Source organism: Nansenia antarctica (assembly GCF_963989245.1).
Source record: "Nansenia antarctica genome assembly, chromosome: 14".
NCBI lineage: Eukaryota > Metazoa > Chordata > Actinopteri > Argentiniformes > Microstomatidae > Nansenia > Nansenia antarctica.
The window spans coordinates 1,511,904-1,525,000 of record NC_137684.1 but is presented as its reverse complement, the minus strand read 5'-3'; the positions used below and the strand labels follow the sequence as shown (position 1 = coordinate 1,525,000).

Here is a 13,097-nt window from a genome sequence, read left to right as displayed (position 1 = left end):
ACATGCCCTCTCTCTCCCTTCTTCTCCTTACTTTCCTGTCTGTCTTCACTACATCTGTCTAATAAAATGAAAAATATGAGTGGGACTGCCTTTAAAAGATGTTATCTGATCCTATCTTCTCACATAATCAGGCGGTATTTGGTCATAATCTCCATGATGAATCATAGTGTTGAATGATCTATCCTTACTGGTGATTCTCTCTGTTTTCAGGTTATCTTGCAGTATCCCTGTTTCTAAATGAAAGCCATGAGCTACTGCTTCTGCTTGTCAACACTGTATTGAAGGTACTTTTTCAACCTTCAAATTCTAATTTTTTGTCTTGAGTTTTAAACATAGAGATGTTGGATGCTCAAAGATGTGTTTTGTTTTTTTCAGGATCTTCAGAGTACGAATCTTATCGAGGTGTGCATGGCTTTAACTGTTGTCAGTCAGATGTTTCCCAAAGATATGATACCTGCAATTCTTCCACTAGTGGAGGAAAAACTCACACACCCGAAGTAAGTGTTTTAACACTGATCTTTTGCCTTATTGTTCGGATCAATTTCATGAAAGGAAATTCAGTTCATTATTTGAAACAATTATGCCCCCAAGTGTTTACATTTTGCATAGACATACTGTACATTATTGGCTTAGTCATATGTTGTTGTTTTTATACTTTTTTATGATATATAAAACACCCTTTCCTCTACCTCATTTACAGGGAGATCATACGTCGGAAAGCAGTCCTTGCACTGTACAAATTCTACCTGATTGCACCGAACCAGGTCCAACACATCCATAACAAGTTCCGGAAGGCTCTCTGTGACAAGGACCCTGGAGTCATGACCGCCTCTCTCCACATCTACTTACAGATGATCAAGGTTCCTCATGTCCATCAGTACATTCATTGCTTTAATGTACAACTGACGTACAGTTTAGTACATGTCACATGTAGTATACAGTGCACTGAGATTGGGTGGGTGGTTAAGGGTTAACACACTGTATACATGCGCCTACCTGATGGCTTTTCAAAACAGACAACATGGCCGACATCTCTCTCGCCTCGAATTGTGTTACCTCTGGTTACCACAAAACAACAATATCAATATGTGAAACCTAAAATACCATAGAATGAAGTAGAAGCCGCACACTCTAGTTCCAGGTGCAAAAGTGTATTTTAATTGACAACGGTTTTGGCCGTAGCCTTTGTCAAGTCTTACAAACCTAAAATGCCAACACTGTAATAGCTAATGCATATCCAATTAATGATGGCCATCTTTCTGTTTGTGAATCTTACAGCAGAGCCCAGACAGCTACAAGGACCTGACTGGCAGCTTTGTGACCATACTGAAGCAGGTGGTGGGAGGAAAACTCCCCATGGACTTCAACTACCACAGTGTCCCTGCTCCCTGGCTGCAGATCAAGCTGCTCAACATACTGTCTCTCCTAGGGAAAGATGACCAGAGGTATAGTATCCAGCTATCCACCCATTCATAGCCAATCTCCATAGCAACAGCCAATCCATTTCATAGCTAAGAGTGTTTTGGGGTGTTGTCTCAAATGTGTCTTCCCACAAGATAATAATCGAAGATGTTCCCTTGTCCACAGCACAAGTGAGATGATGTATGAGGTGCTGGATGAGTCTTTACGGAGGGCGGAGATGAACCACAACATCACTTATGGTACGGTGATCATACTGTCTACACCATGTTTTGTCAGCACAGATCTGCAGCACAAATCAGCCAACCCTGCACCCCCATGCCTTCTGTTTCAAATCTACTTTTTTCTAAATTCCCAGCAATATTATATGAGTGTGTGAAGGCCATCTACACGATTCATCCCAAGTCCGAGCTTCTGGAGAGGGCTGCGAAATGCATCGGGAACTTTGTTCTATCACCAAAGATAAACCTCAAATATCTGGGTAAGTACTGGGCTAAAATAGATTTGATATGATGATTCCTTCATAATAAAACCGATACTCGATAGGGGGCACTCCTGTTGGTTCAGTAGGTACTACTACTGGTGGATAGATGATTCACTTACTTAGTCAAATGTAAGCAAAAGTCACTTTGGAATAAGGAGTCTGATAATGCCAAAAATGTAAATGTGATGCATGTGGTTTCAGGATTAAAGGCGCTGACCTATGTGGTCCAGCAGGACGCTAACCTGGCCTTGCAGCACCAGATGACCATCATAGAGTGCCTGGATCACTCTGACCTCATCATTAAACGTGAGGTAAGACATGGTCAATCAGGTTTGGCATTTGTTGTCCTTTTGATACACCATTTCAGCCCGAGATCTATGTGTAATTGCAGTATACAGAGTAGATTGTCCTACAAAGACACCTAGATTTAGATTTAGTCATCTAAAAATGATAATATGATATGATGTATAGATATGATAGGTATGATATGATCACTTTTCCAAAAATGCCGGTCGAGAGAGGACGCTGGCGTTGCTTGTTCGCCGCTTCTCCACCCGAAATCTAGGTGTAATTGCAGTATTCAGAGTAGATTGTCCTACAAAGACACTTAGATTTAGATTTAGTAATCTAAAAATTAATTAGACCCCTATACTTTATTTTATTTATTTTTTGTTTGTTTTTACTATTACTACTTGATCTTTTCAGTTTGTAAAGCGTCTTTGAGTGTCTAGAAAAGCACTATATAAGTCTAATGTAATATTATGATTATTATGATTATTATTATTATTATAGACTCTAGAGTTACTGTTCCGGATCACCAACGGCCAGAATGTCACCGTCATCGTGGAGAAGATGCTGGAGTTCCTTCGGCTTAGTAATGACGACTACAGTACCGTCGATCTGGCTGGGAAAGTAGCAGAACTGGCCGAAAAATATCCTTTAACGATTTCGACCATTGGTGCTGCATGTCATACTGTGTTTGCTGTATTTCAACAAAACACTTTTGTGATATGGTACCATATGTTTTATGGTAATTGCAGTTGTGTGGTTCTGATAATGGTTGTATATGTCTTGTATTTGTACATGCTGTTAATGTTCCATTCATGGCACAAGCTGCAGTTCCTATACACCACCATACATATTCCCCAGACAACGGATGGTTCATCGAGACCATGAATGCAGTGCTCTCTCTGGGAGGAGACTTAATGCAGCCGGACATCCCAAACAACTTCCTCAGACTCCTGTCACAGGGTAAGACCGAGCACACGCAGAACCTGACCTTTGACCTACAGCATTGGTCGAAAAGTACATCCATATGACGGTCTGGGGGTTGTTTGTGTCCTCTGGCCCAGGGTTCGACAGTGTGGAGGAGGACAGGCAGCTCAGGCTGTTTGCTGTGGACTCGTACGTGGCCCTGCTACAAGGGGAGCCAGCCAAGCTGCCTCAACGCTTCCTACAGGTCATCAGCTGGGTGAGAAACACTTCCTGTGTCCTGTGTGCTCTTAACACTAGAACAGCCGTGCCTTTTTTACCTCACGAAAAGTCAAATGACCTCCTCTTTTACAATGCTCAAGCTGCTATTTACACACAACGACCACTAGTCGGCCGCTTGTAAATTAACCTGCTTCCTACACAGAAAAAAAGAAAAATAGCTTCATACTAGCTTAGCCTGATGTGATTTTGGAAATGTAAGGATACTGGGGTGGGAAAACACATATCTAGGAAAAGTCATGAAAGGAGGGTCCTGAAAGTTTAGCAAAGATATAACATTTGTCTTTACTCACGGCTGTTCTAGTGTTAACACAAGTTCATTGTGTTCATGCATTCCGTTGTCTAGTACTTGTACTCTGCAACGACATTAAAGTTGAATCTAATCTAATCTGATTGTGTTTCCACTGAGGACACGTGTGACTGATATAAAGACAGGATGGAGTTTCAGATCCTTCATTATTGAATGAAGAAGAAATCTCTTTCCCTCCTCTACATTTGAATAGTAGTTGTAATGGTCGGGGTTCCCACGGGTCCTTGAAATCCTTGAAAGTTTGTGAATTTGAGAAAAAGAAATCAAGGTCTTAAACTTTTTTGAAAATAGACATGGGTCATTGAAAGGGCTTGAATTCCCCTCTCCCTCTCTCTATTTAAAAAAAGATATATATTCAAAGCTTCTTAGCTCGTCAACTAGTTCTGTCTCAAATAATGCCGTGTTGGGTCCTTGAATTCGAGGGAATTGAGTCTTGAAAGTCCTTGAAAGGTGCTTGAATTTGATGTTTCAGAAGGTGTGGGAACCCTGAATAGTAATTTAGCAGACGCTTTAATCCAAAGAGACTTACAATAAGTACATGTGTCTTAAGCAAGTGAATCAACTACACATCAGTCACTCTCAGTATAACCTTTGATAAGAACAAGTGCCAGAGAAAGGAACAAGAAGTTAGGGTTTATTGAGTTATTTAGTTATTGAGTTCTTTCCTCCTCTCCCACCCCCAGGTGCTTGGTGAGTACCTGCCCCTCAGAGAGGGCCTTGAGCCAGTCAGAGTCATGAGGCTCCTGGCCAGGCTCCTGGACCAGCGGCACACCACCAGCGAGACGAAGACCTGGGTCCTGGCAGCCATGACCAAGCTGTGTGTGGGCGCCGAGTGCGTGTCCGTGGCCCGGGAGGTGTGTGAGCGGTACAGCGCCTCTCTGGACACGGTGCTGAGGCAGAAGGCCCAGGAGCTGCAGCACCTCAGCCAGGACGCAGAGCAGCGGGCCAGGGTGCTGCCACCAGAGGGCAGCCTGGAGCCTCTGGAGGTACAGCACGTCACAGCACCGCACAGCGCCATCTACTGGCCGACACTCAACCTGCTCATACTTATTTTTACTTCTCAGATTCAGATAACGTTTATTGCCATTATGCATACACATATAGGAATTTGCTTTGACGTTACAGTAGACTCTGCGTTTATGCTTTTTTCACATGTATACATGAACAAAACAAATGCAAAAAACAGGACAAAACAGGATAGACAACAGTGCATTGGATAGTGATATATATATATATATATATATATATATATATATATATATATATATAAAGTGCAGTGCAGAGTTTTTCAATGGGTCCAGTGCATATTCAGTCCTGAGCAGACTTGGGGGCGGGGGGGAGTTGGAAGCCAGAGTCATTTAGCAGCCTGGCGGTTTAGGGGAAGAAACTGAGCCTGTGGCGGGCCTTTTCTTTCCAGTAATACATAGCTCGTCAACTAGTAAATAAGTCTCTGTAACTTAACTTTTACACATATATACACAATCTGTCTGTGGGCGGATAGTTCCTTATATAAATTCTCATCTATGTCTGTCTCAAACTATGCCGTGTTGGGTCCTTGAATGTGAGGGAATTGAGTCTTGAAAGTCCTTGAAAGGTGCTTGAATTTGATGTTTCAGAAGATGTGGGAACCCTGTACATAATGGTTTTCTATGCTATAGTTCTTACCTTTCCAATTCACCCCCTCCCCTCCCATCCAACCCTCCATATCATAACATATGTCTTTAACGTATAGAACTATCAAATATTTTTCTTTCCAGTAAATACTGTTCAGGGTTCCCACGGGCCCTTGAAATCCTTGAAAGTTTGTGGAATTTTCAAGGTCTTAAAGGTTTTTGAAAATAGACATGGGTCAAGTGTTTGAATTCCCCTCTCTCCCTCTCTCTCTCAATTTAAAAAAATAAATAAATCAAAAATTACTTAGCTCGTCAACTAGTTCTGTCTCAAACTATGCCGTGTTGGGTCCTTGAATTTGAGGGAATTGAGTCTTGAAAGTCCTTGAAAGGTGCTTGAATTTGATGTTTCGGAAGGTGTGGGAACCCTGACTGTTATTCTGACGAATGACGTGTGTTGTGTTGCGTCGTTGCTCAGGTGGACTCCTCCCTGTCTTTCCTGGACGGCTTCGTGTCGGAGGCGTTGGCTGCGGGGGCGGCTCCCTACAAGCCTCCTCATCAGAGACAAGAGGAGCTGGCCCAGGAGAAAGGTGAGGGAGCTCCTCCTACAGATCCTCCCAGTACAACCGCCTCCTCTGTTCGCCTCGTCCTGGTCTATTATTGCTGATTATTGCTGATTTTGCCATGATCGTACAGTAAATCGCTGTGCTATTTGATGATCCTGATGCTGTTGTGTTCCTCAGCTCTGAGCCTGGCTCCCTACGGTCTGTCCATGCCTGGCAGTCTGTCCTCCTGCAGTATCACAGACAGACAGTCTCCCACACTGTTGTCCATCAGCTCCGGCCTGTCAGGGAACAGCATGGAGCTCTCCCAGAAAGGAGGGTATGTTGATCCTGTCATGGATGGGGGAGGAGACTGTTATTTGGCTGTTCTATGTGAGGCTGTCTGCTCATAGTCACCAGGGTCAGGGGTCTCCTGGGTGGGCGGGGGGGTTGGGGTGGGGAGAGTGACTGAAACTGTTTTTCTTGTTGTTGTTGTTGTTGTTGTTTATGGGGGGGAAAATAAGTAAAATTAAAAAAACTGTGTGTGTGTGGAATAACTACCGTCGCGTCTCCCTTCCATAAGGTTTAGATTTCGTTGACCAATTAGAGATTGATTATTGTTTTCTGTGCTACTTATTTGTTGGTTGTTGATTTTTTATTTAATTGATATTCAGTAATTATCACAGTATATCAAAACGTTTAAGCTCAATCAGAATTAGACTGTTTATCTTTTGCTATTCAGGATAAGATCTATCTAGTACATTTTGAGTAGTATATCATCACCTTCTTAAAATAGTGGCATAAGTCACTTTTGAGGAAAATGTTGTTTTTGCCTAAATATCATATATTCTAGATTTCAGTCAATTCAAATATGACTTAAGCCATTATTTTAAGAAGGTGACGATATGGGAGATCAGCTGGCTCCATCTGATCCTGGATAGCAAAAATGAATCATTCTGATCCAGATTAAAAGTTTAGAAATCCTGTCCCAGAAGACCCAGGTTGACGTCCCAGTGTTGTTTCAGCTCTGCTACCCTGAAGCTGGACGGAGTGAAGCGGGTGTGGGGGAGGGAAGGTTACCTGGTCCTGAGGGAAGCTGTGGAGGAAACTGCTCAGGTGGAGGTGCCCAGTCCTCTCCTGTCCCCCAGCCAGCAGGGCGGCGCTGAGAGTCCCCAGACCCCGACACCCACCCCCACCCCTGAGCCTGACCAGGAGAAGCAACAGCTGGCCTTATCACTGTTCGTTGGCCTGGGGGCCCAGAACTCTGTCTGTCTGGTAAGATCACATTCTATGGGCTGGCTTCACTTAAGCCTAATCCTAGACTAAAAACCATCTTCAATGGAGATTTTACATTGAAATTGTGATTTAGTCCTGGATTAGTCTTAAGCCCTGTCTGTGAAACCCTTTAGCTCATATGCATGGAGTTAAAACAGGGTTCCCACGGGTCCTTGAAATCCTTGAAAGTTTGTGAATTTGAAAAAAAAATCAAGGTCTTAAAGGTTTTTGAAAGTAGACATGGGTCATTGAAAGTGCTCTCTCTCTAAAAAAATATAAATTTTTACTTAGCTCGTCAACTAGTAAATAAGTCTCTGTATTGCTTAACTTTACACATATTTGACAATCTATAGTTTTGCTGTGCTGTGGTCGAGAAAGCAAGAGACCATCTAGTGTTCACACATTCAAGCCTCTCTTTTTAATTGTTGTCTGTGAGCGGATAGTTCCTATTATATAAATTCTCATCTAGTTCTGTCTCAAACTATGCTGTGTTGGGTCCTTGAATTTGAGGGAATTGAGTCTTGAAAGTCCTTGAAATGTGCTTGAATGTGATGTTTCAGAAGGTGTGGGAACCCTGGTAAAACAAGTGAGTACACCGTGCCATTGAAATACAAATGAATACGCCTCGGTCTTCTCTAACAACTGAAACCGTCGCCTCGTCTAGATGGGGAAAGCGGAGCCGGCGCCCCAGAGGTTCAGAAGGAGACCCCGGGGACACGGGTCATCATCGGGCGCCAGCGAGCGCTCCTCTGACTCCTCCCACTCGTCTCGCGGCGCCGTGGACAGCCTGCTGTGTAACGACCTGCTGGACTCCCCCACTCTGCCCTCGGGGGGGGGGGTCACCGCGGCTAAACAGACTTGTCAACACACGCAGGACCCCGCCACTACCAACGGCACCTGCCATGCAGAGGGGGAGGCGGCAGGAGAGGCAGGAGAGGCGGGAGGTCGTCTGTCTCTGATCAGAGAGAACGGCATGGTGGTGGCGGGGGAGCCGCCTGCACACACACACACAGACAGACCTGTAGACAGACCCCTAGACAGACCCCTAGACAGACCCATAGACAGACCCACAGACAGACCCACAGACAGACCCCTAGACAGACCCCTAGACAGACCCCTAGACAGACCCCTAGACAGATCCACAGACGGACCCACAGACAGATCCACAGACAGACCCACAGACAGACCCCTAGACAGATCCATAGACAGACCCCTAGACAGACCCCTAGACAGGCCCACAGACAGACCCCTAGACAGACCCACAGACAGACCCACAGACAGACCCACAGACGTGTCTCTGGACTCCCACCTGCCTGCAGAGCTGTCTGGCCTGGCCCACTCCGACCTCGCCCCCCTCTGCTCTAACAGAAGCCTGGCTCTCTCAGCCAGCTGTGTACAGAAGGAGGACGCCGTGGTGCTGGTCGTCTTCATCGCCAACGCCACCGACTCAGCCGCCCGACACGTGTCACTGCAGCTGACGTCTAGAGAACTGGAAGTATGTTAATTATTTATTAACTGGCCCTTAATTAGACCCCTATACTTTCTTTTATTTCTTTTTTTGTTTCTTTTTATTATTACTACTCAATCTTTTCAGTTTGTAAAGTGTCTTTGAGTGTCTAGAAAAGCGCTATATAAGTCTAATGTAGTATTATTATTATTATGTTTTCAGACAGGAAGTGAATGCTGTATTACCTTGTCTCGTCACTTGAAATGGAGCTGACTCTCACGGCTTGTTTCTCTGTTTCTCCTCAGATCTCCTGCGTCTCAGACACCAGGGGGTTAGAGGAGGTGAGGGGTCGCAGTGTGACGGTGTGCCAGTACTCTCTGGTGATGAGGAGACCCTCCACCCAGGTGGAGGTGGCAGGGGTGGTGTCGTACCAGCTGCTGCTACAAGGGGAGCCCCAGACGCTGCAGTTCACCCAGAAACTCTCCCTGGCTGACTTCCTCAGGTACAGCACTGACAGCTGTCGCTCGCAGTCAATCAATCAGCCAATCAACCAAACTTTATTCATAAAACACATTTCGTGCAAACTTTGCAATATTCAATCCGCTTAAACAACAAAAACAAAGAGAATGATTTCACATAGAGAGGTTCAGTACAATCTTAACACTAGAACAGCCTACTAAACCTACTAAAAGAGCCGCCTCTTTTAGAATGCTAACCTGCTATTTACACACAACGACCACTAGTTGGCCGCTTGTAAATTAGCCTGCTTCCAATGACCCCTCATGGCTGATTATGTGTTAACAGGTTAGCCCAATCAGATACCCACTAACTCACTCCACCACAGTAACTAACCTATCCTGTCCTCCCTGTGTCTCTGCAGGCCGTTGACTATGACCACAGCGGAGTACGGGAGCCTGTGGTTGTCCCTCTCTAACGACACCAAGCAGAACCTGCAGCTGGTCACCGCTGACGACCAGGACCCTCTCACTGCCACGTTGAACGCACTGAAAGTGAAACTGAATCTCCACATCGTTGACATCATCGGTATACATGCTTTCTCTTCTAACGGTCACCTTGTCTAAGTTAGGATCATTTACCTATCAGCACTGAGAGACCTGAAGGTTGTGTTGAGACCAAAAGGTTGATCAAAAGAATCTATGGGCTAAGAATGAAGCCTAGTCCAGGGGCCGGTTGCATAAAGATACACCCAGTCTTAGACTTAGATCTCACTAAGTCAGTCTTGCTATAGACTCTAACATTTTCCTGTTGCATAAAGCTAGCCTATGAGTGACTAAAGTAAGAGTGACTTAGATAGCCTGTCACGCAATGCATTCAAGGTAAAATAAGACAAAAAAAAACATGGCGGACGAATTTTCTTCTACACCTAGCGGCGGAAGATATGAGAGATAAACAACATTTTCTTCTGCTGAAAACGTATGTATATTGGAGGAATATAATGTGGAGAAAAGTATGCTTACTGCGCTGGAGTTACAGTGTTAGTTACTAGCCCTGACTCGTTCCCATAGCAACACAGCTCTTAAATCAAGCTTAGCCAGGTGGGAAGGTGGCTAACTTTCTAACCTTAAAATGAGTCAGTCTTATTTTTTAGGCAACAGGCAGTCTTAATTAGACTGGTCTAGCCTGAGAATATAAGACTAGTCTAAGGCTTAGACCATAGGCTTAATCTATCTTTATGCAACCGGCCGCTGGACTAAGTCACACTTTCAATGTAAAGTCGGTCTGTGAAACCGGCCCTATTGTCTTATACCTCACCATAGTGGATGATCGGTGTTAGACGTTTAGAATCTTAAGCAGCCTGTGCAGTGATGAACAGTTTGAAGTACAGTAGAGCGACCTACAGCACTATAGCAGATGTCAATGCTGTGTGCCGGAAAACCTTGTTAGTGCATAGATGAAGTTATGGGTGGTGGTGGTGATTTTTAATATCCTGTCTTTTGCAGCATTTGACATAACTTCGTCATAACTAAGTCATAACTTCTCACTTCAAATAGATGTTTGGGTCATGAATACAGTTATCTAGTATCGACAGTGGGATGTCATCAGATGTTTGTACACTGCATCATTTTAAATAGAATGGACCTATCGCTAAGCCACGCTCCCTTTGAAAACCCGGACAAACAAACAACGCTTCACTGACAGTGACTGACTGACCCGACCGTGACTGAATTCAATGACTTCAATGACTTACAATGAATTCAATGACTGAATTCAATGACTTACAATGGCGGGAGTTGGCAAATTTCTGATTTCTGATTTACCACAGCAAGTAATAGACTTGTTTTTTTTTTTTTAAAGATGACGAGAATATTTCCTCTAGAAGCTTTTCACCATCAGATATTAGTCAGAGTTTACTGCCTGTAGTGACTTTTGCAGTGATATGATTGGACCATTTCTATTTTGGGCCGTGGCTTAGCGATAGGTCCATATGTTCTCCTGGACGACTTCTCCCCCTTGCCTTCCGTATGATTATGGTCCTCTGTGGCTCAGTTGGTAGAGCATGGCGCTAACAACGCATAGGTTGTGGGTTCGATTCCCGCTGGGACCATATATACTGAAATGTACGCACTCGCTGCAATGTAAGTCGCTTTGGATAAAAGCGTCAGCTAAATGGCGTATATTATATTATATTAAGCTGGTCATGTGATGTGGTCCCTCAGGGTCAGAGGGCATCGTGGCGTGTCGCCTCCCCCAGGGCCAGCCCTGTCTGCTGCACTGCCGGGTCCACGAGGGCTCCCTGGCTGTGTGGCTGCGCTCGCCTGCCCCAGAGCTGCCCGACTGCCTCCTCTACCACTGTCAGAAGGTCCTGCAGGAGCGCTGAACCCCCCACACACTGTACAGAACAACACACACACACACACACACACACACACACACACACACACACTGAGATGACAGCTGCCCTGAGCTGCTGAAGAGGAAGGTGTTGTACAACGGAGGGCCTGGTTGCAACGACAGGACACACGTACAGCTGTAAAGAAGATGATGTGTGTCCTTCCTCCTTACAATACACTGTTTTCTATGTGTTTGTCAGATTCATGTTCTATCTCCGTGTGGCGTTTGTATTTATTGTTTTTTTGCGAAAACATGTTATTGTTTCACGATTGCTATACATTTTATTTTTAACACTTGTGTGTGTTGAATCACGATGTCTTACAGATGAAGTTGTTTTTGGTCTGTCAGATTTGACTTGAAGTCAGCAGCTGCAGTGGGTGGCCAAGGACGTGTGGAGAGCAGGGATGCTGGTGGTTTTAACAGATAACTCTTTCAGATGAGCTATTTCTGTGAGAAACGTACTGAGGGAATCGGTAGCGAAACTGACATGACATTTGTGATCCTCACTGACGCTAAACCAAAGCCTGCGACGGTATCGAATCACGGGATTCCTTTTTGGATGTTTGTGTTGGAGTGATACTGTGTTATGAATGAATCGACATGTCTTTATTTATATGCTTAGAAAAGGTGCCTTTGATAAGCAAGTGAAGTATGAGGAAGTGTGTATCTTCCTCAACGACAGTGTTCGCTAAGAAAACACTAACTTCTCCTTCCTTCAGACATATCTGGAGGGATGTTTATACAGCGTATGTTTATACAGCGTATGTGTCTCCAGAGAGGTGCACAACTAGTTTGTGAATTGCCTCTGCTCATTTGTCCACACACACATATACACAGAGAGCAGGGTTCCCACGCTGGTCTTAAAAAGCCTTTAAGTCTAAAATCCAGCATCCCAATTTATAAGGCCTAAAAAGGCCCCAAATTGCAGTTATTCGGCCTAAAATTTAGGTGCTCGGTCTTAAAAATGAGATCCTGCAAGGAAATCAGTCCGACCACATCAATTTACGCGGAAATTAATCAAGCTGGAACCCAACAAATTCCAATTCGCTTCCTTTTTTGTCTGTATGGCAGTGAAATCCCTAATTTCATCACTTCGAGGATGACAAAAAGCTATCATGGCGTCGCGAATAGGTCTAAAATTCTATTCAAACAGGTCTATAAAAAAGGTCTAAAAAGGTCTTTAATTTGACTTGTTGAAACTTGTAGGAACCCTGAGAGAGAGAGAGTCCCCTTTCTTGTGTTTTCCTCTGAATGCAGCAGTTTAGGGTGTTCACATGCACTAAAGTCTTATTGATATGGTTGACTGGTGTACTTGTTTATGATGTCGAATGGACATCCGAGGAGGCTAGTGGAGGTAGAAATCAGAAGCAGGCTCATTGTAATGCATGGAATGGAATGTTTGATACTTAAGCAATATCACACAAGAGGGAGTGCTGTTATACTGAATATCAGCACGGCTGTGATTCGGTCGTAGGTATGTGATTGTCTTGAGGGGGGGGGACCTCAATTGTGATATTGCTTTATACAACAGTTCTACAGCGCCATTTATTAGTTAACAGTAATAAGCGACAACAGATTATGATTTGTTTGTTTGTTTATTTAATCATTTATTTTTCCAACAAAAAATAATTCCGCAACTGAACTTCAACTGGACTGTTGCCTAGTA

The 13,097-nt window shown here is 44.2% G+C and overlaps 1 protein-coding gene across 1 annotated transcript in view; it reads left to right on the top strand.

The window, feature by feature from the left end:
• ap4e1 (adaptor related protein complex 4 subunit epsilon 1) overlaps positions 1-11,417 on the top strand; it is a gene marked incomplete at both ends in the record, with an annotated part of 13,234 nt that extends 1,817 nt beyond the window's left edge. Inside the window, 18 exons of the mRNA XM_080545239.1 lie at positions 211-284; positions 376-497; positions 701-860; positions 1,279-1,445; positions 1,588-1,661; positions 1,778-1,900; positions 2,105-2,214; positions 2,696-2,861; positions 3,053-3,154; positions 3,256-3,374; positions 4,388-4,690; positions 5,793-5,904; positions 6,058-6,196; positions 6,882-7,131; positions 7,796-8,626; positions 8,884-9,080; positions 9,459-9,622; positions 11,257-11,417. Of these exons, the coding sequence (XP_080401365.1) occupies positions 211-284; positions 376-497; positions 701-860; positions 1,279-1,445; positions 1,588-1,661; positions 1,778-1,900; positions 2,105-2,214; positions 2,696-2,861; positions 3,053-3,154; positions 3,256-3,374; positions 4,388-4,690; positions 5,793-5,904; positions 6,058-6,196; positions 6,882-7,131; positions 7,796-8,626; positions 8,884-9,080; positions 9,459-9,622; positions 11,257-11,417 (3,374 nt within the window). The remainder of the gene's footprint in view (positions 1-210; positions 285-375; positions 498-700; positions 861-1,278; positions 1,446-1,587; positions 1,662-1,777; positions 1,901-2,104; positions 2,215-2,695; positions 2,862-3,052; positions 3,155-3,255; positions 3,375-4,387; positions 4,691-5,792; positions 5,905-6,057; positions 6,197-6,881; positions 7,132-7,795; positions 8,627-8,883; positions 9,081-9,458; positions 9,623-11,256) is intronic.
• Positions 11,418-13,097: the final 1,680 nt, after the last annotated feature.